We start from the raw sequence: 22,221 nt of genomic DNA, 5'->3' as shown, positions 1-22,221 counted from the left end.
TACATCTCCTGTTCTTTAAACTAGTGGCCTTATGAAGAAGAGGTCCTATGGTTCCCTCCAGTGCAGTGTCTCCTGTTCACTGGCATCTGATGCTTCAGGGGTGTCTCCTGTGTGCATTGCATGCACCCTACTCTTATGGTTGAACTGCTTTTTCCTTCAGTCTAGCTGTCTTCAGTGGCTCTCTTCGGCTGTTGTGGGCAGTTTGTTCCCTGTAGTCTTACTGGGCCAGTCTGGGACCACCTTGGGCTCGAATTGAGTCAGACCAGGCATTTGCCAGAGATTCAGTAGCCCTGAATTACAGGGAATGTTCCTTGTGTTGTCCCCTGAGAAGCTTTTCTTGGTGGGCAGGGCCACAGTGTGATTGGTGTGTGTGTGTGTGTGGCTATCTTTCTCTGTCCTCAGGGCAGGAGTCACTTTGGAGTGGTCCTAGCCCCTGTGGGGGCTACTTGAACACTCCCAGGATTTTGGCACCACTTTGGACAGGCTCTGGCTAAGAGCATATTAGATGGGGAGGATCTTCAAGGTGCGTGGGGTGGGAGGTGCCATATTAGCAAGTTTTACACTTGTCCTCTGGGGGAGGAGACCTGTCATGCTGGGCAGGTCTGCCTGGAGAGGGCGGATCTGCCAAATCTTGGGGGTTGGGTGTAAGCAGGTTAAGTATTAAGCATGGGTGTGGTGCTGGTTCCTGCAGGTGACTATGTGTTTATATTGGGGGGGTGGCGGCGGGTGGATACACCTTCCAGGCACCTGCCAGATCCTTTGTTCCTGGAGAGGTCTCCTAAGGATCTCTGTCTTTCCAGCACACACTCTAAGATTAGTAAAAAAAAAAAATCCTTCCCATATGCCCCAGGTGCTTTTCAAACTACTGTTTCATTCTGTATCTGTATGGTCTGTTTGTTGTCCTATCTCTTTAAGGGTAGGGACTCAGCTTCCTCTCACCCTCTTGGCTCTCCCAAAATCAAGCCAGCTGGATTATTAAAGTTCCAGGTTTTAAGTTTTGGTGGTTGTAAGAACTCAAGGAATTTGGCTCCTCTGATTTTCAAAGCCAAATGTTTATGGGGATTTTTCTTCTCCCTGTTGGCTCCCTAATATGAAGGTCTGTCGCTCAACCCTTTCCATGCCTGCAGGTCCCTCCCTCCCACAGACAATCCTGCTGTCCATTTAGCTCCCCAGTGCATTTCCATTCTTCCTACCCTCTTCCATGTGGCCTCTTATTTACCATTAGTTGTGGAATTCATTCTGGCAATCTTCAGATTGTTTTCTGGGTTATCTACACTGATAGGAGTGTTACTTTGTATCCATGGGACAAGATGAGCTTAGGGTCCTCCTACTCCACCATCTTCCCCAGAAGTCTTCTCTATTTCTTTTTTGTCTTCATCCTTCCCATGCTTCTTTCTCCCCAATTGTTTTTTCCTTTTTGGGCCAGTATCTAGAAATAGTGAGCCAAGGAAAATGTGCCTTTCTGTCACTAGATTGTCTTGTCGAGGCGGACTGACAGGATAGAGTGTGAAATAAGGAGAGGGGTATGGAGAAGCTGCCACTCCTATCTTCCCCTCTTCTCTAAACAAGATTGGGATTGTGACCCAAAATGACCTTCCCCTCTAGGGTGACAGAGTCTTCTCTCTAATGTGAGTCTACTTTTTCTCTCCCAGAGACCCAAGGTAGGCTTATGCCAACTTTCCAGGCTCAGCCCAGTATCTAATCTAGTGTGAAATGCACATGAGTTCAGACAAACCCGAGTTTACATACCAACTCAGGAGCATTTCATCTAGCCAGAAGACACTTGGCTTTGGGAGCCTTGTTACCTCCATCCCTTGTTCGTTGATGATGATGTTTAAGGTTAAGTGTGAAACTACTTTTAAACTGAAATGTGCAGACAAAGGACAATAGCTACAATTGTAATTCTTCCTCTACTGCCCTACTGCCCCTCTCCAAAAACAAAGCTATAGTTGCTCTTCACTGATTATAGTTATAGGCCTGGAATTAATTAACTTCAAAGAAGTCTGAACGTTCTAGATTTATAGAAACAGGGATCTGCTATTACTTACTCAAACTTACCATTGTGTTCTCTGTAGCTGTTTCCTCAGAAGTCAATTTAAAAGTTAATGCAAATGAAACATCTAGTGACAAAAAAAAATGTGAAAGTATTCAAAAGCTAAAAGAGATATCCAGAGACAGTTCACAGGAAACTCCATGGGGAGTATATGTAACAATGTGAGCATCACGATGAATATTGATGGGATAGATTATTACATTTTAATTTAAAAAGTGAATTCATGAGTTCATAATAATAATTTTTTTTTTAAATTAGAAAAGGGTGATAGGAGAAAGAAAAGCTTTTCCTGGCAGAAGAAAACCAAATAACAAATCTAGAATTAATGATTGCAAGTTATCAATAAGATAGATTCAGTCAAGAATCAGAAATTGATGGTAGATCAGTCAGTGAAATATTAGTGGATAGGATATTTACAGGTACCAGTTATTTATTACTTATAGAGGGAAGAAAGGTACTTTTCAGTGGAGAAATCTATATCTACTCCTTTTTCTTTTTTTTTTTTTTTTTTTTTTTTTTTTTTTTTTTTTTTTATCTACTCCTTTTTCCAAGGGACAAAATTTAGCATCTCTAGTAAAGAGACAATCCGATAACATGTGTCACCTCATATCATGCACTTTGAAGGTTGCATTACCTAGGTAGTGTTCCTGCCCAAAATACTTGTACAAAAATACTAAAGCTAATTATGAAGCAACAATCAAGCAAATCAAATACAGGAATATTTAGCAAAATGACTGTCCAGGGCTCTTCTAAATTATCAACATCAAGGAAAACAAACAAAACTAAAAAAAAGCTGGGGAATTCTCCAAAAGAGACCTGACAGCTAAATGCAGTAAGTGAACATTAAGTGAATCTTGGATCCTTAAAAAATAAAATAAAACTACGATAAAGGACTCTATTGGGACACCTGGGGAAATTTGAATATTAGATAATAGGACTATGTTAATGTTAAATTTCCTGTGTGATAATTGTTTTTAGAAACATGGCTTCCTTATTAGAAATATGCACTTAAGATTCAGAGAAAAACTATGCTAATGTCTGGGCTTTTTCTTAAATGGTTTTTTAAAATGTATATGTATGTGTATATGTGTATATGTATGTATAAATGTATATGTGTATGTAATATTACATATGTAAACACAACATTCTTTTTTGTGATGAACATATTTACTCATCCTATACTCTTCTAGGAATTTTTCTGTGGATTTCAATTTTTTCAAAATAAAACGCTGGTTAAAAAGAATTTAAACAATTAACAATTACTAATTATTTTAATATTCAAAAATGTTGATTCCTATGCCAGATTAAGAATTATCAGGACACTGTTAACTGTCAGACCTCACTGATAACTTTACTGCTATCTTTCACAAGTAAACTTACCCTGACCCAAATTCTTGGAAAAAATTGAAACATAGGGGCACCTGGGTGGCTCAGTGGTTAACCATCTGCCTTTGACCTAGATCGTGATCCCAGGGTCCAGGGATCGAGTTCTGCCTCAGATTCCCCGCAGGCAGCTTGCTTCTCCCTCTGCCTATGTCTCTGCCTCTCACTCTGTGTCTCTCATGAATAAATAAAATCTTTTTTAAAAATTGAAACATATATCTCAGCTGCATTAAAGCAAACTTACATAGGTCTGTATCAATTATTTTCATTTCCAGAGGTGGCCAGTGAATCTGCCAAAAAGAAATATAAATATTTCTTTGCCACATCGGTAGCAGCTCATCTTCTATTTTTTTTCTAAAGATTTTATCTATTTATTCATGAGAGACAGAGAGAGAGAGAGAGGCAGAGACACAGGCAGAGGGAGAAGCAGGTTCCATGTAGGGAGCCTGATGTGGGACTTGATCCTGGGTCTCCAGGATCAGGTCCTGGGCTGAAGGCGGCACTAAACTGCTGAGCCACCCGGGCTGCCCCTCATCTTCTAAATCAATGCCAGATGCCCTAGTATCTTTGGGAAGGTTAACTTCTGCCCTTGTCAAACCTGGACTTTAATTATAGCCAGATGACCCAAAATGAGGGAACAAAATCTGCATCATTTTTTGGTGAGTCCACATCTAATTGTATTGATGAACTAAGGCCCTCTGTTCAGTTTCATTGATTGATGCCATCAGATAACCTAACCAGGTATGCAGCAAAAGTCACTGAATTGACAGTCATGCATCCATGTATATAATCAAGTCCTGATAAGTGCTCCATTGCAGTAGGCAATGAAAATAGCTGGTATTCACTCCGAAAATGTCATGTAGGTCCTAGTTTATAAGCTTCCTTTTAGCCAATACATGTAGAACCTTTGTAGTAACTGTGCTGCATCAGTTTGAGAAACTTGCAAAATTTTTCTTAAGTATGAGTTTTCAGACTGTCACTTACTTTAAAAAAATATCTGTCTTTTACTTAGTGCTTACAGCAGGCTCTGAGCAAAGCACTTCACAGAGATTATCTCCTGTAATCTGCATAGCAACTTTTTTTTTTCATAAACGGAAACAGATTTGAAGAGGTTAGTCATTTGTCTAAGGTCACACAGCTAATAACTGGCAGAGCTGGGTTTTGTCTACCTTATAACAAATCCTTTACTCTTAAATATTTCTCTATAATACTTCCAAAATTAAGCATGAAAATATATTTATGAACATTCTTATATTTGCCGGCATACACACACCATGTTCTAAAGCTGGCAAATTCACAGACTACATTTTATAGTAGCTTAGTAGAGGGAAACTATAGATGGTTCTTTAATAAGGTAAAATATGTTTCTGGATTGAAAAAGAAATTTTGATGATCACATTAAGTTTGTAGAATAAATTCATACTATTATTAAGAACAGCTAGAGTTCTATTTTAAAATCTATTAACAATGTAAAATGCATTTTAAAATGTGTTTATTCCACTCGAGGTCCCTGGACGCATGATTCAAATCATTTTTAGTTTATATCAAAGTGCTTTAAAAAGAGGCACAAAAAGGCTTTTGCTGTATTGTGTTTTTGTATATTCAGCTTTCCCCCTTGTTGTTAGGTGTCAAAAATAAGGCTGCAGCCTTTGGGCATAGTTCTTGTAGAGAGAGTGAAAGCAGGCATTCCAGGGATTTGCCCAAAGGTGAATTTTAATAAGGTCTGGCTGCTTCTCTTCTTGCTTGCCTAGGAAGAGGATAGGGAGGGCTGTCAGTGCGTGGAAATGAGTTCTGCATGTATGCTAATTAGATCGGGGCCCTGGAGAGTAGCCAACTGGTGGTCATTAAAGGAAATAAAATGATAGGTCACAGAAATAAGTCATTTCAAAGCTGATTTCTAGAGGCGGCTTCTAGCAGGGTATGGGAGACCGGAGCTGTGTCACTGGCAGAGCCTTCACGGTCCCCAGGTCACATGGAGGGGGGAAGTGAGGAGGCGAGCAGGGTCCTTGTGTAGGGAATCCATTACCCACGCACCAGTGTGTCCCCAGACCTTGGATGGTGTCTCTATTTTTATTTTTAGTACAAAATCATAATTGACTTTGTTATTCAGTAAGAAACAGATAATGACGATAAATTTGGCCTTCTTGGCTTCTCAGCAATTTCCCTCCTCCTCTTCCAGTCATTCTAGGCCTTTCTTCTTGTCTTCCTCACCTGGCCCACTTTCTCTACCAGGCAGAAGTGATTAGATGTTTCCCATAATTGGCTTTGTCCCAGTTCTCTTCTCTTGAAAATCTCCCTTGGTAATCCTACTCACTTCTAAGGCTTCAGTAATGGGAAAAAAATCTTATTAGAATGTGCGTGAAGTAGGAAAAAAAAAAAAAAGAGTAGATGATGCACATCAACCAAGGAAAAGGAGAAGAAACTGAAGAACAAAGGCTTTTATCTGGTGATAGCAGGATTGCGATTCGGGGAGCACAGATTCTGGAGGAACCAGAAAAGCATCATGGTAATGTGGGGAAAGCAAGAGGTTTTTATGAGAAAGAAGAGGAGGTTAATTACATGATTTAGATAAAGAAGAGAGGAAAAAAAGAAATCCAGCCTGCTATTTTGGTGCTGACTGGTTGAGCTGCTTTGGATTATTAGCTTATTGATGATTTTATGGGTGCAATCAAATGAAACTATCCCTGGCATTTATTGATTAACTTCATTGTCCTCATGTGATCCAAATGCCAGTTGCTTTGTTGAAATTTTATGAGCAACTGCTCATAAAACTGCTGCTGGTGGTAGCCCAGTTTAAAAGTTTGTGAGTTGGAAAGGAAAATGGAACTTCGAAATGGAGTCTCTGATGTGCAGAAATTTTATACAATTCCATATATGTTGTCAGGCCGGGGAATGCTCTGTAACTCTCTTGTGCCACAGACTTTAGCACTCTGGCACAGCCTGATGAGGGGGTAGCACTCTGATGAACGCTTCCTTGAATAATATTTTTATTTTTTAATGAATGAATTAATTGATTCTTAAAAGATTTTATTTTTTTATTTTTTTTTAAAGATTTTATTTATTCATGAGAGACAGAGAGAGAGGCAGAGACACAGGCAGAGGGAAAAGTAGGCTCCACGCAAGGAGGCCAATGTGGGACTCTATCCCGAGACTCCAGGATCACACCCTGGGCCGAAGGAAGGTGCTAAACTGCTGAGCCACCCAGGGATCCCCGAAAGATTTTATTTTTAAGTAATCTCTACACTCAGTGTGGGTCTTGAACCTACAACACTGAAGTTAAGAGTCACATGCTCTATTGACTGAGCCAACCAGGACCCCTGAATAATGTTTTTAAATGCATAAATTAAACACATTACTTATTGAGGAAATAACAAGATGTGACAACCACCAGAATTTCAAAGTACTTGGAGATGTTGCCAGTAACTGTTCTACGGTGTGCACATTCTCACTGGTGATGGACTCACAAGTTCTTCTTGTATTCCTGTGGGTTTTTGCCTGTCTTTATAACTGAAGGGAGTGTTAAATTTGAGTTAGAGAGCAGGGGAAGTAAAGATCAAGCTCATGGAGTCCTGTGAATTCTATCCCTGGATCCAGGGTTAAGAACACCTGGTCTAAAGATTTCTAGAAGAGGTTGGAAATCCTTGTCTGCCTGCCAGAAGCCACAGGGCACGCCATGAAGAGAGGGATGGCTCAGAGCCAGCTATAGGTGGGCAGTTCCTTCACATCCTTCATCCCATCTGTTTGGTTTCTCTGGGCTTCTAGAGTCTCCTGTTGTCTTCCTCAGCATGCCTGTTATATTGAAGTGAAATTGTGGCTAGTCACTTCTCTTTGTTAGCCACTCTTGTGTTTTGGCTTTGTTTGCCAGAACAAAGTTTGTTTGGTTTGATTTCTAAATATAGTCTTTGGGCACCAGAGGGGCTCAGTTGGTTGAGTGTCTGGCTCTTGGTTTCAGCTCAGGTCATGATCTCAGGGTTCTGGGATCGAGCCCTGCATTGGGCTTTACACTCAGTGTGAAGTCTGCTGAAGGATTCTCTCTCTCTTTCTCCTGTTCTTTCTTTCTTCTTTCTTTCTTTCTTTCTTTCTTTCTTTCTTTCTTTCTTTCTTTCTTTCTTTCTTTCTCTCTCTCTCTCTCTAAAATAAATGGATGAATCTTTAAAATTTTTTTAATAAATAAATATAGTCTTAATTATAGGGGAGGCTAAAACAGCTTATTATCTGGGGTCATTCCCTCATGCTTTTATTAACACAGACACGTGGATTAATAAATGTTAAATGTGGATAGAGTTAAAAATATCCAACATCCACCTCTGTCAAAGATTATGAAGTAGATTAAAAAAAAGTCCCCTCTCTCTACCTTTTTAACCTTCTCATCTTGGCTTCCCAAACACTGTATTCTCCTAGACCTCTCTTGCCTTCCTGCCTCTGTATTGGTCCCTTTGAATCTTCATATCTGTTTCAGACTCTACCAACTAGAGAAATATAGGTGTGCCCCACCCCCCATGTTAGGTTTTGGGCTCGTTTTCTCTTCATTTTCCCCCCAATTATCTCTCCTAATCCTTGGTCCACCTCCTTTCCCATTTCCTTGTCAGTTTTTATCCCACTCCATCTTTCCAATTGTTCCGATTTCAGTGAAATTCCGTAGAGATTATTTGGATACCTCCCATCCCTGAGCAACGGGTTAGGCACTATAGCTACAATACTGAGCTGAGGAAGCAGGTCCCTGCTTTCCTGCACCCTATAGTCTATCAGGGAAATTCAGCCTTCAGCAAGTAATTTCAAGAATGGGAATAGGGTGGAAAGGGATAACAGGTCATGCAGGGCTTGGTAATAAAGGAGATCTAGCCTAATTTGAGGGAATAGGGAAGTCTGTCAGAAGAAGTAGTGTTTAAATTAGGACCTTGTAGTTAATTGAGAGATAGTAGTGTAGGAATGGTGATTAATCAGGGATGATCCTCACGAAATGCAAAGTCTGGAGAAAATAGCAGGAAAGGAGAAAAAGATGTCTAGATGGCTGTGGTGTAAAGTTCAAAGAGGGCATTTGAGTTGAGTGAGGCTACAAGGAGATTAGACCAGACTGGTCAACACTTGCCAACCATGTTGGGGGTTGGGGGGCATCATCCTGAGGACAGCGGGGAAGACCACTGGAGGTTTTCATCAGGCAGCAGAGTGCTTAGGTTTATATTTTTAAGTGATTAACCCAAGTACAGTATGGAACATGGTTTGGAGGGGCAAGAATCCAAGGGTAAGGAGACTGTGGGAGATGGTTATAATCACCCTCTTAAGAGATGATGTGTTGACCCTGCAGGAAAATCTCAATCATCCTTGACTCCTGCCTGTATGTCCTTCACCTTCTTCTCAAGTCCATCAAATAGTAAACCTTTTCAGATTTGGTTTCTACAACAGCATTGCTTGCATGCCTCTTTTTATTCCCGTTGACTGAATTCAGACTTCTCGTTTTCCTTCCCAAGCTAGTGCAGCTGCCCACATCACTTTCTACCGACGTGTCATCTCCAGGTCTCCTTTTTCTCCTTTCAGTGGCATACAGTGTGGTCTCTATTGGGGCTGTCCGCCCTCTCTGCCAAGGCCAGCTCCTGTCACTCCCACCTCACTATCCTGGGATCACCTCACAAATACCCAAGGACACTTTTTGACAGGCTCCTTCCTCTACCTAGAACTCCTATCTCTTCCAGCTCACCCATAGACTCATTTCAAGTCCTACCTCCTCCATATGCCCCCCAACCTTAACCAGAATTAAATTCTCCTTCCTGCCCATGCACCAGTGGTACTTCAGATGATACATAATCCATCTAATTAAACTCCTTACTCCTGCTTCACCATTTTGTAGAGTCTATTTCCTATTTGAATTATTATGTATGAGATGGGCTGTCTCTCAAGATTGTAAATTCCAGAGGACTAGGGAGATTTGTCACAGTCATTTCCATGCTGCCCGTCCTATGCTTATCAGGGCTCAGCAAACATTAAATTTGATTGCAAATGGCAATGGGGTGATTGGATCCTCAAATTGTGGATGTCTCCCATTCACACACTCAAACCCATTCTGGCTGTGATAGTCATCAAATGCACAAGGACATTTTACTTAGACTGTTGCTTTTGTTTTTAAAATCCCTAAATGGAACAAGTCTCATTAGGAGAAACAGTTAACAGTTTTACTGAGGAGTGCTAGATTCCATGTTGAAAGCTGAAATTCATTCTGTAGGTATTTCTTTAGCCCTAATTGTGTATCCAGCACTGAGAAGGAATAACCGTAAATGAAATGGATCTCTGTTCTGGAAGCACTTACAGGTATGCAGTTTTCCATCAAGAGATGCAGATAAACTTACCTTTCTGAAACTGGGAAAAAAAATAGCTCATTCCTTTATTAAAACTTTATGTGTCCCCTGGCTAACTCAGGAGTGAAAGCCACACAGTCTTCACCACCATACTGAGCTGAGCCAGGGGCAGTGTATGCGTTGTCAGTATATGAGGAAGGATCAAAAGACAAAGCACATTTATTGGGATACTTTTGTAGTATTTTATTTAAGGTTTGATTATTGCTACTCTTTTTATCCATTCCTTATCTCCAACTTTACTAAAACACTGCAACAGGCAGGTTTTAAATATTTCCTCATACAATTTTATGCTTTTGGCTAGGAAGCACCAGTAGATGTTAAGCAATAATAATAGTACATATCATTTTTATTTTCTAGTAGTAACAAAACTCCTAATATTTCAGTTTCTAAATTAGTTTTATATACGCCCAACATTGTATTAGAAACCGGAAGTATGCAACATGTAATTTATAGCCTAAATAGCTCACGGAAGTTCTATTGTATATAAGAATCACAATGCTGTAGGAAAAAAGGAATGAATTGCTAGAGGAAGATACTTGTGTAGGATGCTCTGAATTTTACTTTCAAGGCTAGGTTGAAACTGGACATTAGGGACACTCACCATGACTTTCTGAAATAGCAAAAACTGAGGAAAAACAGAGAATATAAATTCTCCAAACTGGGAAGGTTAGTAGAGGGGGAAATGTTAAGAGGCTTTTGGAAAAATGTAAATAATGAAGAACATATATATTTGAGAAGTGTAAAAAGTATGTTCCAGATGTCTCTGTATGCATGTATAAAGATTTGTGGCTTCAAATTTGACTAGATTTTGTTTGTTTGTTTTTCAAAATCTTTTCTAAGAATTGCCCTGGTGGAAAATATTCCTGAAGGCCTTAACTATTCAGAAAATGCACCATTTCACTTATCACTTTTCCAAGGCTGGATGAACTTACTCAACATGGCCAAAAAGTCTGTTGACATAGTGTCTTCCCATTGGGATCTCAACCACAGTCACCCATCAGCATGTCAGGTAAGCTGCATCCTCTGTGTGTGTGTGTGATGATTTTAGTCTACCTCCACCCATAGGACATGTACATCATTACATTCATATGTCACTCAGCTCCTACCAGAATGTCAGATTTTCAAGGGAAAACTCATGTTTTGTCCATGCATATGATAGGCGTTCTATATGGCGTTGCTGATTTGGACCACTTTGAGGGGCGCCATTCACACCACGGTATCTGTGTGAATTCTGCTTTGCTCAACCTGCATGGTTATAGTGTGAACTATAGTGCCTGCTTGCTGGAGCATTTATTTGGTCAATTGGTGTCATAATTCACCTTGTGGACCCAGAGCCAGCTTTTTTTAAATAGTGGAATCAAACTTCCCAGTATAGTTATATAGTCTTGGCTCTATCCTAGTTGAGTGACTAGGAGAGAGGAATGTGCTAATTATAAGAACAGCCCTTAGAAACCTGATGAAATGATCTAAATAATTTCTGAATGAAATTTCCTGGAGATGAGAAAGTGATTCTGGTCATCTTTAGTGGCTTTTTGTTTTATTTGTTGCTGTTGTTGTTCTGTACTGGTACGATCATGATAGTGCTGAGCTGCCCAGGCTTTTCTACCCAAGGATATGACCACTGACCTGCACTTACCTGTCTTATCTGGGTTGAGGATAAAATCAGTTTTGTCAGTATATATAAAATGTGCTGGCATTAATTCTAAAATCACCACCTCATCGGTGTTCTGAAATCTTTTATTCAATTGTACTATTTTAAAGTCAAAGGGTATCAGAACATAGGTAAAAACAAACGAACACAACCCATAAAGGCCATCTGAAGAAGAACTGAATAAATTTACTAATTGTGTTCTGAAGTTTTCTATCTCTCCTGTTTATGCAGGTAGGTCAGATATTTGTTGCTGCATATATCATTCCAAACTTAGTGGTATCAAAAATAATAATCACTTATTTAGTCATGATTCTGGGTAGGCTTTAGCAGAGAGAACTTGTCTCTGATTCACGCATTGTTGTTAGGAGTGGCTCCCCGGGGCTGGAGAATCCAAGATGATGTTCCTCACATTTCCAGCCTCTTACCTAGGATGGCTGGAATGTCTGGGGGCCTCTTCGGCCCCTCACTGTATATGTCTCTCATCATTCAGTAAACTAGCCTGAGCACTTTACAGGGTGGTTATATCATAAAAGGCCAAAAGCAAAACTTCTGAGTCCTTTTAAGATGGGCTCTGGAATCCCTGCTACTTCCACCCTATTCTATTGGTCAAGCAAGTCACAGTCCAAGATGGAAAGAGTAGCATCTATACAGGAATAAGGAGGATTGATGGCAAGTATCTTTGGAAGTTATATACCACAGTCCACTCTGGCCATAGCAATCCATATCTCTTCCACATATGAAATGTACTCTGCACCCCGGCAAACATTCCTCTAATGACAGCAAAGCCTTTAAGTCCAGAATCTCCTCATCTGCATCAGATCTGGATCGAGACCAGGCTCCTCATGTGGGTTTCTCTTTATTTAGAAACTTGTGAACTAAAAGACAAATTCTATGCCTCCCAATACATACTCCCAACATATAATGGGGAGGCAGGGTAAGATAATTACAATAGAAAATTTGTTTAAAGAACGGGGTGGGGAGTGGAGAGCACAGACGAGTCCTGAGTCCATAGCAGTTTTGAAATCCAGCCCAGCACATGCCACCAGGCTTCTGACCTCAGGAAACAGAGAATGCTGCTGGGCAAGGATCTAGTTCTGCTCCCTGGGAGTGCTTTCCTAATCTGTGGTTCTCTTAGAAGTTTTTTGCCTCCCTCAGTGTTATTCTTTCTTCTCCATAAGAAATAGCCTGCATTTGCTTCTGACTTTCTTAGTTGGCTTCGTGCTGATAGAAGCTGAGGCCCCAGAGACCTCTGTTCATTTTAAACCATCTCTGTCCTTTTTTTAGACCAAATTGATACAATTCTTTTAACTCTTGTAGGCTTAATATGTATCCAATAATAAACCACTCTGACAGCAAAAACCTTGACCCACAAACATCTGGCAGTGGGTCTTCTCTACTTTGGACTTTAGACTCTGAGTTAAGATGCCTCAGAGTCTGATCTGTAAAGCTACCGGAGCTCTTCATTTGGCTGAGGGGACCCGTGAACTGCTGCCACTGTCAGTGATTTGACAAACGATCTTTCTTTCTGCCATGTCTGTCATTTCATCTTTACCCTGAGGCCATTTTTGACTTTGAGACTATATTGCTTAATTGAGAGATTCTTTTAAATTCTCTACATTTTCTCAAAATTCTACATGAAAAGTGCTTCTTACCATTTACCACTAATGCTTTGATAACCTGCCTGAATAATCTCCTTAGCCATGTCCACAAACCCATTAGTCACCCCTTCTGTTTTTGACTTTGAGGCAGGTGGTAGTGTTGCCAAATATCCCGCTGTTACTTCTTTGAGGCTCCAGAGGCAATTTCTTTACTGTTCCTCCAGCCTTGAGTGGGAATGAGATTCCAGCGTCCGCACCACCCAGTCCCAAAGACAGTGCCATATGTTTTATGGTTTTGCTGCATTTGTTTTTATTTCAATTATCTGCATCAGATCTGGATCGAGGAATAAGGAAAACTTAATAAGGAAAACTTATTAAGTATTATTTCCTGTGATTCCGTGAATAGGCTGCACAGCTTTTTGCTCCAATAGTGCTGGCTGGGATCACGCATGCAGTTGTGTTTAGCTGGAACAGTAGCTGGGACTGGACTGCCTGGGGTCTAGCCAGGTCTCATTCTCCCCAAGTGGACACTCTACACTCAGTAATCTAATCCAGGCTTCTTATTGGGCAGCTGGATCCCAAGAGGGCAAAAGTGAAAACTGTAAGGCTTCTAAATTTCTGGGAGCTCCTAGAACATTACTTTGGCCACATTCTGTTAGTCAAAGCAAGTCACAAGGTCAACCGCCCACATCCAGGAGAGAGACAAGAGATTCCAGGAGAAGCATGCCCATTCAGGGATGGGAGATTATTGGCAGCAAACTTTGGAAACAATTTACTGTAGCAGGTTTGATGGTGTGAGGAAGAGATAGTTCAAATTGTCTTTCCTTAATGCTGGACAAGACCAGGTCATAGCCACTGAATTGAACAGGAACTATTTAGTTTGACTTGGAGAGCCATGCTGTAACCTGGGACCCAGACCATAGTGAGTGTCCATGCTGTGTGAGCCCCAGGCTGTCAACAGGTCTGTTTCACTTCATGGGCACCCCTGAAGAGCTGGGTGTATCAAACATACAATGGGAAGATTTGCATTTGCTCTTGGGCTTGATGACCTAATTGAACTCTTCCGATATGCTGTGCCCGCAGAATGAAAGATCGTTCAATGATCTTTGCTGTCTTTATTTTTCCCAGTAGCTACTATTTCTCTCTGACCTTGCCCTCAATCCTGGTTGGCTTCCAGGATTTCTGTATTCAGTCCAGACTGGGAGTTAATTGGACTTGGAGCCCCACGGAACCTACAGCATTCCCCAGAGCTGCCCATTAAATCCATTTGCAGGATTCAAGGTGATTCTGGGGCTGAGGCAGGAGGAAGCGGAGCACGTAGTAGTTTTGGCCAGTGCTGGGGACTGACTGGTGTGTGGTGGTTCAAATCAGTGGAACAGGGGCACGCACATGGCTTTATAGGTACCATAGAGTCCTTGAATGGCTGGTGTAAGATGGACATGATTCTCAGAAGCCACCTGAGGACCTCTGGTCTTTCCTTGCTTTTAACCTGAACATTCATCCTAATCCTTGTTGTAAGCTAAACTCATGCTATTCAAAGTTTGGTGTGGGGACCAGAAGCATCTTTATTTACTGGGAGCTTATAAGAAATGCAGAATCTCAGGACCCACCCCAGCCCTACCTGAATCAGGATCTCCATTTCAACAAAATCTCCAGCTCTTTCATATGCTTCGAGACATTTGAAAAGTTCTGAATTACCTCCTTCTGCCCTCTTGTTCCATTAGCCCAGTAAACCTTCCTTAGGTGTTCACACTATAGGGTAGAAGATGAGTCACAGAAAGGCTGTGTCATAGCTCATGGCCAGTATTCAGTACCACTCACAGAGCATGAATGAGGTTCTGGGTCTGTTTTGAATAACAGTGCCAAATGTGGTACTGGGCACATACTAGCTGCTCAGTATATAATTGCTGAATAGCTGTTGAATGGATTGTGTCAAACAAAAACAAAGCCAGACACCAGTTTAAGTTCTAAGGGCAGATTTAAATCAATAATGTATTTCTGCAATAGGGAAGAGAATCCAGGTGAATTGAACTCAACTCAGATTTGTACAGGGATGATGGAGCATTTTGCAGGGAGAACAAATGAGTGGGTGGGTAGGACAGAGCAGGGGCTTAAAACAGGATCAAGGAAGTAGAAGTTTATAAAAAGTGGAGAAAGAGGTCCACGAGAAACCCATCTGGGGTTTGCTAACTGGTGCTTATCAAAGTTAGATTTCTATCGTCCCATAGAGTCGAGGGAGAGGGAGATAGGGGTCCCCTCATCAGGTGTTGACTGGAACAAACAGTAAATTCTTTTGGTAATATTGAGCTTTCTGAAGTAGACACATTAAGGGGGCCAGCGTCATCCTAAGGATGTGGCCTTGAGCTCTTGAAACTGTTTTTTGTTCAAGCCTTTTAGAGAGGGAAGAGAGGAGGAAGCTGGGCAGTAGGGATGAAATAATTTGTGCTTAGAGTCTGCAGTTTTTATGAGGCTGAGCCTGGTGGAGAAGAGGGCTCAGAGAAGCGTGGCTGGAGTTTGGTCAAGGAGAGAATATTTGTCGGTCGCATGATGTCAGAGGGAACTAAGGTGGGCATTACTCACATGGAAAGATTACACTTGGAAGCTTAGTTCAGGTCACTCCCAACAACTGGTCTCCTGGCAAGGATGGGATTTTTCAATTTACTGCCAATAACGTGGGTGTTATTGAACTCACACAGCACCTGTTTAGGAGGAAACCTCAGTTAGAACTGATGTCTCCTCAAAACAAACAAACAAACAAACACAAAAAGAATTGATGTCTCCTTGTGGAGTCCTAGTGCTCCTGCCAAAGAGATGCCTCTTTGCTGCCTCTTGATCACTAACAACACCAGGTGCCTCGCAGTTTAAAAGGCTTGGTTTCTGCAAAATGCTGAATGGCTTTTCCTGTGTCCATGCAAGGAGGGCTCTGCGTGGGCAGACATGAAGGAGAGAGGGGCTTTACCTGCTGTGCATATTAAGTGGTTTCAAGCAGGCCATGAGAATGATCTGGGGAACAGCTCTGCACCCCCTGCCTGTTCTGGCCCCTGAGTACCACACCCTGTGGAGAATGGGGATCAGTAAGAACCAGGGAGGCTTACGGTACCATTTAGGGGGTTTCACCCTCAGCAAGGTAGTGAATGTTGTCCTCTTCCTCAGGTCTGGTCCATTAGTGGCCAACTGATGATGCTGGGAAGTCCCATGCATTCAGTGTCCACTGGTCGAACACCAGATTCGGACTGTGATCTTTAAGGTGGGGGGATGGGCAAAATAGGTGAAAGGGATTAAGAGGGACAGATTTGCAGTTAGAAAATAAAAACATCCTGGGCATATAAGGTACAGCATAGGGAATATAGTCAGTAACATTGTAATAATTGTGTCCTGTGGTAATAGATGGTCCTACCTTTACCATGGGGGGGAGCACTGCATAATGTTAGGATGTGGAATCACCATGTAGTACACTTGAAACTAATATATCAACTCTACTTCAATCTTTTAAAAAAAGCAAGTGGAAAAACAACAAAAACCAAGGTGATACAAATTAGGATGTTTGCCTTGTGTTCCTCTGTCCCACAGAATTGCTAGCATTTTATGTGGGCGCCAGACTTCCTAGAACTTTCAAGCCACACCAGGAAACACGAGTCTGCAGACAGATCTGTGTGCTGGCGAGTCAACCCAAGCATCCAGCTTTGAGACAAACAGTACAAATGAAAGGGCAGTTCTTAGATTATTAATAACATATTTGCAAGGAATTCATGCTTTCAGAGTGTTTCACGTAATCTCTTTTGACTCTCTCAAGCAAGCCATCAAATATTGCTGAGGTTCCTATTGCAGGCCTGTTGAGGGTATAGGGTACATAGGGTACACTAGTAGACAGATTCAGAATCCCTTCCTTCAGGGAGCTGACCTCCTAGCAGAATTGAACGTGAAAGCATAAGATGAATAGGAAAATCTTAAAAGAAAAAAAATATGTAAAAGAAAAGAGAAAGCAGCAAGCCTATGGAATAGAAATGGTGCTTAGTGCCTGATGGGCTCCATTTTGCATCTTCTCTCAGACAATCCTCAACCTCTAGAGCAGTATTCACAAAGGGACCCAGGAAAATTGTCTAAGTGCCCCGTGTCTTGGGCTTTTAAAGATTATTTTGTTTTTAAGATTTTATTTATTCATTCATGAGAGACACAGAGAGAGAGAGGCAGGCAGAGACATAGGCAGAGGGAGAAACAGGCTCCATGCAGGGAACCTGACGTGGGACTCGATCCCGGGGACCGTGGGATCACGCCCTGAGCCGAAGGCAGATGCTCAACCACTGAGCCACCCAGGCATCCCAAAAGATTATTTTGAAATAGCTGGTTCTCTTCTGTGCTCCCCTCCCGTCCTGCCAGGGGAGGGTAATTGTGCCGAGGTCAGGAATGGTACAAGAAAACTGAGTCCTTACTGACCACTTTTTCTCTTCAGGTGCAATGTAAGTACCCCGGATTCTGTTGTTTCCAGGCCACTGAGTTTTACCATTCCTAAAAAGAGAAGGTACTGGCTGAAAGCCTGTTTGATTTAAATTGTATCTGATCTTATCTTTCAAAAGCAACAGGAGACTCAAGACCCTGGATCCAATATTTAGCATTGTTCTACACAAAACAGTGAATGACCCAAATTTGTAGCAAATTCTGTGGCAGTTTTTAAAGTTGAGCTGCTATAGTAAATAATGAGGCATTATTTCTTTTTTAAATTTTATTATTTATTTGACCGAGAGAGACAGAGACAGAGAGAGAGACAGAGAGAGACAGAGAGACACAAAGAGCAAGCATAAGCAGGGGGAGCAGCAGAGAGAGTGCAAGAAGCAGGCTCCCCACTGAGAAGGGAGCCTGAGTGTAGGGCTCAATCCCAGAAAGCTGGGATCATGACCTAGCCAAAGGCAGACACTTAACCAACTGAGCCACCCAGGCGTCCCAATAACAGGACATTCTTGATATGTGAATATGGGATATGTGCACAAGGAAAGGAAATAACATTGTACTTCATAATCCCTGTATTGGCAGTAGAAAATGCAGTGTCCTAAATACAGCTATTTAATATTGGCCCCCCAAAGAATCATTTCAGAGTTTGGGTGGCCAATCTTTGGACCTATGAGGTTGCTTTTATTTTTATCAAGACTTTATGGATAGTGGAATATAGTTCTTGATTGGCTTATGACACTCAAAAAAATGCTAAGAAAAACTTTCATATTCTAATAATGCAAGTGAGTAAATTTAAATTTGTTTTAATTTAGATGTTCCAGTATAGTGAAAATTGGCCCAGGTTCACAGCTTATTTTCCATTGATATATATTTTAAAAGAAAGTTTTATTTTGAGGAGTAAAATAGCCAAACATGGTATTTACTTCTAAACCAACAGAGTCCTACCTGAAAACCATAAATGACATGTAGATAAACAGGAACCATAACTGAAATTTGGCCCATCTACTTATTATAATACAACCATATGCAAAATGCACTGAGGAATGGTCAGTCAGTGGCAGGCAGGCCCTAGCTTGGCAGGAAAAGACACAGATCATTATGGCACATGATTTGGATGAGAAGCAATTTCTTTCTTTCTTTCTTTTCTTTCTTTTTTTTTTTTTTTTTTTGAGATAAACCCTTTTATTTATTTATGCTTCTCCATTTTGTTTAAAACAACAACAACCACCTTAATATAACTGACAGCCCTTCCCCCTCACCCTTCCTTGGGCTAGGGGGTGGTTAGCGGGGAAATGGCCCCCAGGGGTGGGGCTGACCATAATGGCCCCTCAGGGAGGTAATGGAGCCCAAATCCCCTGCCCAGGGGATGGGGCACCTGTAGTGCATGAACTAGGGAGTTAACAGGGCTCTTGAACCTCTTGTACCAACGTATATGCCCTTGGCCATCAAGGGTCAGGAAGCATGTGAGGGAGGGGATTCCTACCACTCCTCTATGTCCCGGCCCAGCCCCAATTTCATGCACTAGGGGCTGGGGAGCAAGAAGAGTGGAGAAAGAGGGGGGTAGAGAAGCAATTTCATAACAGTGAGTGATTGTCATTATCCACAGAATGATGAATGCCAGACTTGTATGTGTGTATATTAACAGACACCATCATTAAAAATGTATTTTTAATCTGTAGTTCCAAGGAGGTTGCTGTTTTAATTCCTATCCTGAAAAACTCATCTTATCTTTTTTACCTTGCACTAGTATTGTGTTTGTTTCCTTCTGTATGTATGAAAAGAAACTGATCAGTAACTTTCCTCTTATGAAAGCCATGTCAAGGGCTGGTGAGCTCTATGGTTCCATGGTAACTATATTTTAAAATGTAATCAACATGGTTGGGCAACGGATTTTTGTTCCTTTCTGTCCAGATGATGAGTTTAGACCCTGAAATACTGAAATTTCTAGGAAAACATGATTGCTAATTTATGGTACAAAAAGATGGGGATTTATGAAATCAAGACTGTTCAGGAAAAGCCAGGAAATGTGATTTGATGATTTCAGAGCTACCTAATTTGTTGGGCAAAAAAAACCCCTCTTCTCTGTGAATTCTCTATCAGAAACCAAATGAAATAATTAATGAGCTGCAACAACTGAATCTTCTAGATGCATTTATATGAGATCAGTTACTTGTCTACCATGAGTCATGATTGCCAATTGATAGTACATCACAATTAAGTTTGAAAAATTATTATTTTAAATGTGTAATGGTATTCGCTCAATTTAGTAAGTAATACAATTGAAATTTCAGAAAGCCAAGTGTAGTTTTGGGGAGTAAAAGCCAGGATCCTTTCTCTACATGGTAAGTGGTAGGCAGACTGCAGAAGTGAGTGAGGAGGGAGAGGGGGTGACTCAGGTTCCTTTTTTATCTGCTTATCAGCCCTGAGACTTGGAGTGAGATGCTGAACTCTGTAGTCCTCGATTTCCTCATTAGCAACAACAGGGTCACCTCATAGGTTGTTGTATAGATCACACTAGTCAGTGTATGTGAAGCGTATAGAACAGTGTTTGGCCATTTTATTATATAAGTGTTTGTTATGATCATGAATGTTACTTATGTGCGCACTGCAACTCTAGTTCAAATCAGTTTAATTTTACTAACAAATAATGAGTTCTCATTATGTGCTTTACGCTCTGCTAGAAACGGGGATGGTTGTTAGCATGTCAGATTAAAAGAGAAATACAGTTTCTAAAAATGTGAGGCTCTGGGTAGATAAGAAGGATTATGCAAATTATCTTTATATATACAATTGTAACTTTCGTTTATTAAGTACAAATCCTTACACAAACACACACCCACACAGGATCTTGCTTTCACCCATCTGCTCATGTACGCCTGTGTGCGTGCCTGTACACACACGTATTTCTGGACAACTGACATCTTGAATCTTGAATCCAAAGGAAGTAATGTGGTCTTCTCAAACCTATAGCCACTTCTGATTTTTGTTGATTGGTCAATTGGTTGGTTTTTCTGCTCTTTGTTTTGGTTTTAAATTGAAGACCCCTACACCCAGGCAACATTGAGAGATCTCACCTTGACGTTGGTGGGACATACTCTGCTGTCATGTGCCAGGCTGCTGCATCCTAGTATGACTCAGGTATTTGGTCCATCCTGTAGCCCACTCATTCCTTACTAGCAATATTTTTCCTAACTGACTGTAAATGTAGGAAAAGCAACCGACAAGGGCTTTTGTTTTACCGAACTTAGAAACATTTTCATTGTCTCATTTGTTTCATAGCTATGTTCACGACTGGTTCATAAATAGCATTATTAACATTTTCTATTAGAATCACTGTATGAGTCAAGCCCTCCTGGGAAGCCTGCTGTCTGGAAGTGTCAGCTATGGCTCTGTGCGGTCCAGTATCCACCATCTTTTCCATTCTTCCTTTCTTTCTCACCCCTTCTTTCCCAAAGTGAGTCTATTCCTTCCTAAAGTATTGAAGGAGACTTCATTCATTCATTCATTCATTCATTGTGTAGACAGTCAGCATCCACTTTGGAACATATGGGGGGTCTCTGGAACCAGGAGAATCCTATTTTTGCCAGTGTCATTCCCATGTAAAAGTCTGAGAAAAGTACCCAGTAATTTTGCAGTCTCATCATAATATTTAACTAGAATTTTTTTTTGCTGCATTTTTTTGTAATCTAGGAAAAATAAAATCCCAACTATTCTTGCTTTTCATTTTGCCTAAAAGGAGATGAGCATGGTTGGTGGAAACTGGATTCTTTAAATAATTGAAATTCTTTGAGCCTATTGTAATTAAGAGGTTATTAATTAGTAGGTTGGTGTGAAACAGCCAGAGAAAATGGAATATTCTGTTACAACCTGAAAAACAGATTTCATCCTTTGTTTTGAAGTGGATCACGGGGCTTGCATACATTTCTACTGTATTATAGCCACCTTCCTATTGTCTGGTTTGTATTTTTTTTTACAGGGATATAAGGAAAAAAAACATGAATAAATTAATTAAAACAAAATTAGGATGCATACTAATGATCTGTTATTTGGCACAGTTTAGAATTTATTATGTTGTTTATTTTCAGTTCTCAGAGTTTGGTTTTATAGAAAAGGCAATCGAGCAGCTTTCTTCAGGAGGCACATACTCTAGGGATACCTGGGTGGCTCGGAGGTTGAGCATCTGCCTTCGGCTCAGGGCGTGATCCCTGGATCTGGGGATCGAGTCCTGCATCAGGCTCTCCAAGAGGAACCTACTTCTCCCTCTGCCTATGTCTCTGCCTCTCTCTGTGCTTCTCATGAATGAATAAATAAATAAATAATTAATTAATTAATTTAATTAAGTCTTAAAAAATAATTTTTAAAGGAGGCATATACTCTAGTGGGAAGATCACAGGGTTTGGCATCGAACATGTCTGACATGACAGGTAGTTTAGTAGTTGTGGCCACATTGGGCAAATGTCATAACCCACCTGATCCTCAATTAACTCATCTATAAAATGGGTATAATAATGCCAGTCTCATTTGATGGCTTTGTAAATCTGATTTAGATGATGTTTATAAAATAACAGATAATGGAGCTCATAAAAGAGATTTGCTGTTTTCATTTTTATTTTTGTTTTTCTGGAGCAGGACACTTAGTTTCAAATTTATTTAGTGGACACTTGCTTTCTATGTAATCTGAGAGCAGGAATAACTTTAAGCTGTCCATCAAGTTCTCAATTTCCATTAAAGGAGGTTCAG

At 40.8% G+C, this 22,221-nt stretch overlaps 1 protein-coding gene across 4 annotated transcripts in view; it reads left to right on the top strand.

Moving 5' to 3' along the window:
- PLD5 (phospholipase D family member 5) overlaps positions 1-22,221 on the top strand; it is a 408,683-nt gene that overhangs the window by 191,638 nt on the left and 194,824 nt on the right. For all 4 annotated transcript variants that reach the window (XM_035719400.2, XM_035719401.2, XM_035719403.2 and 1 more), the window contains one exon: positions 10,627-10,795. In XM_035719400.2, coding sequence (XP_035575293.1) covers positions 10,627-10,795 — 169 coding nt within the window. The remainder of the gene's footprint in view (positions 1-10,626; positions 10,796-22,221) is intronic.

The sequence above is a fragment of the Canis lupus genome, chromosome 7 (assembly GCF_003254725.2).
Source record: "Canis lupus dingo isolate Sandy chromosome 7, ASM325472v2, whole genome shotgun sequence".
Classification (NCBI taxonomy): domain Eukaryota; kingdom Metazoa; phylum Chordata; class Mammalia; order Carnivora; family Canidae; genus Canis; species Canis lupus.
Note: the sequence above shows the minus strand (reverse complement) of the source record. Positions and strands in the feature narration are given on the sequence as shown.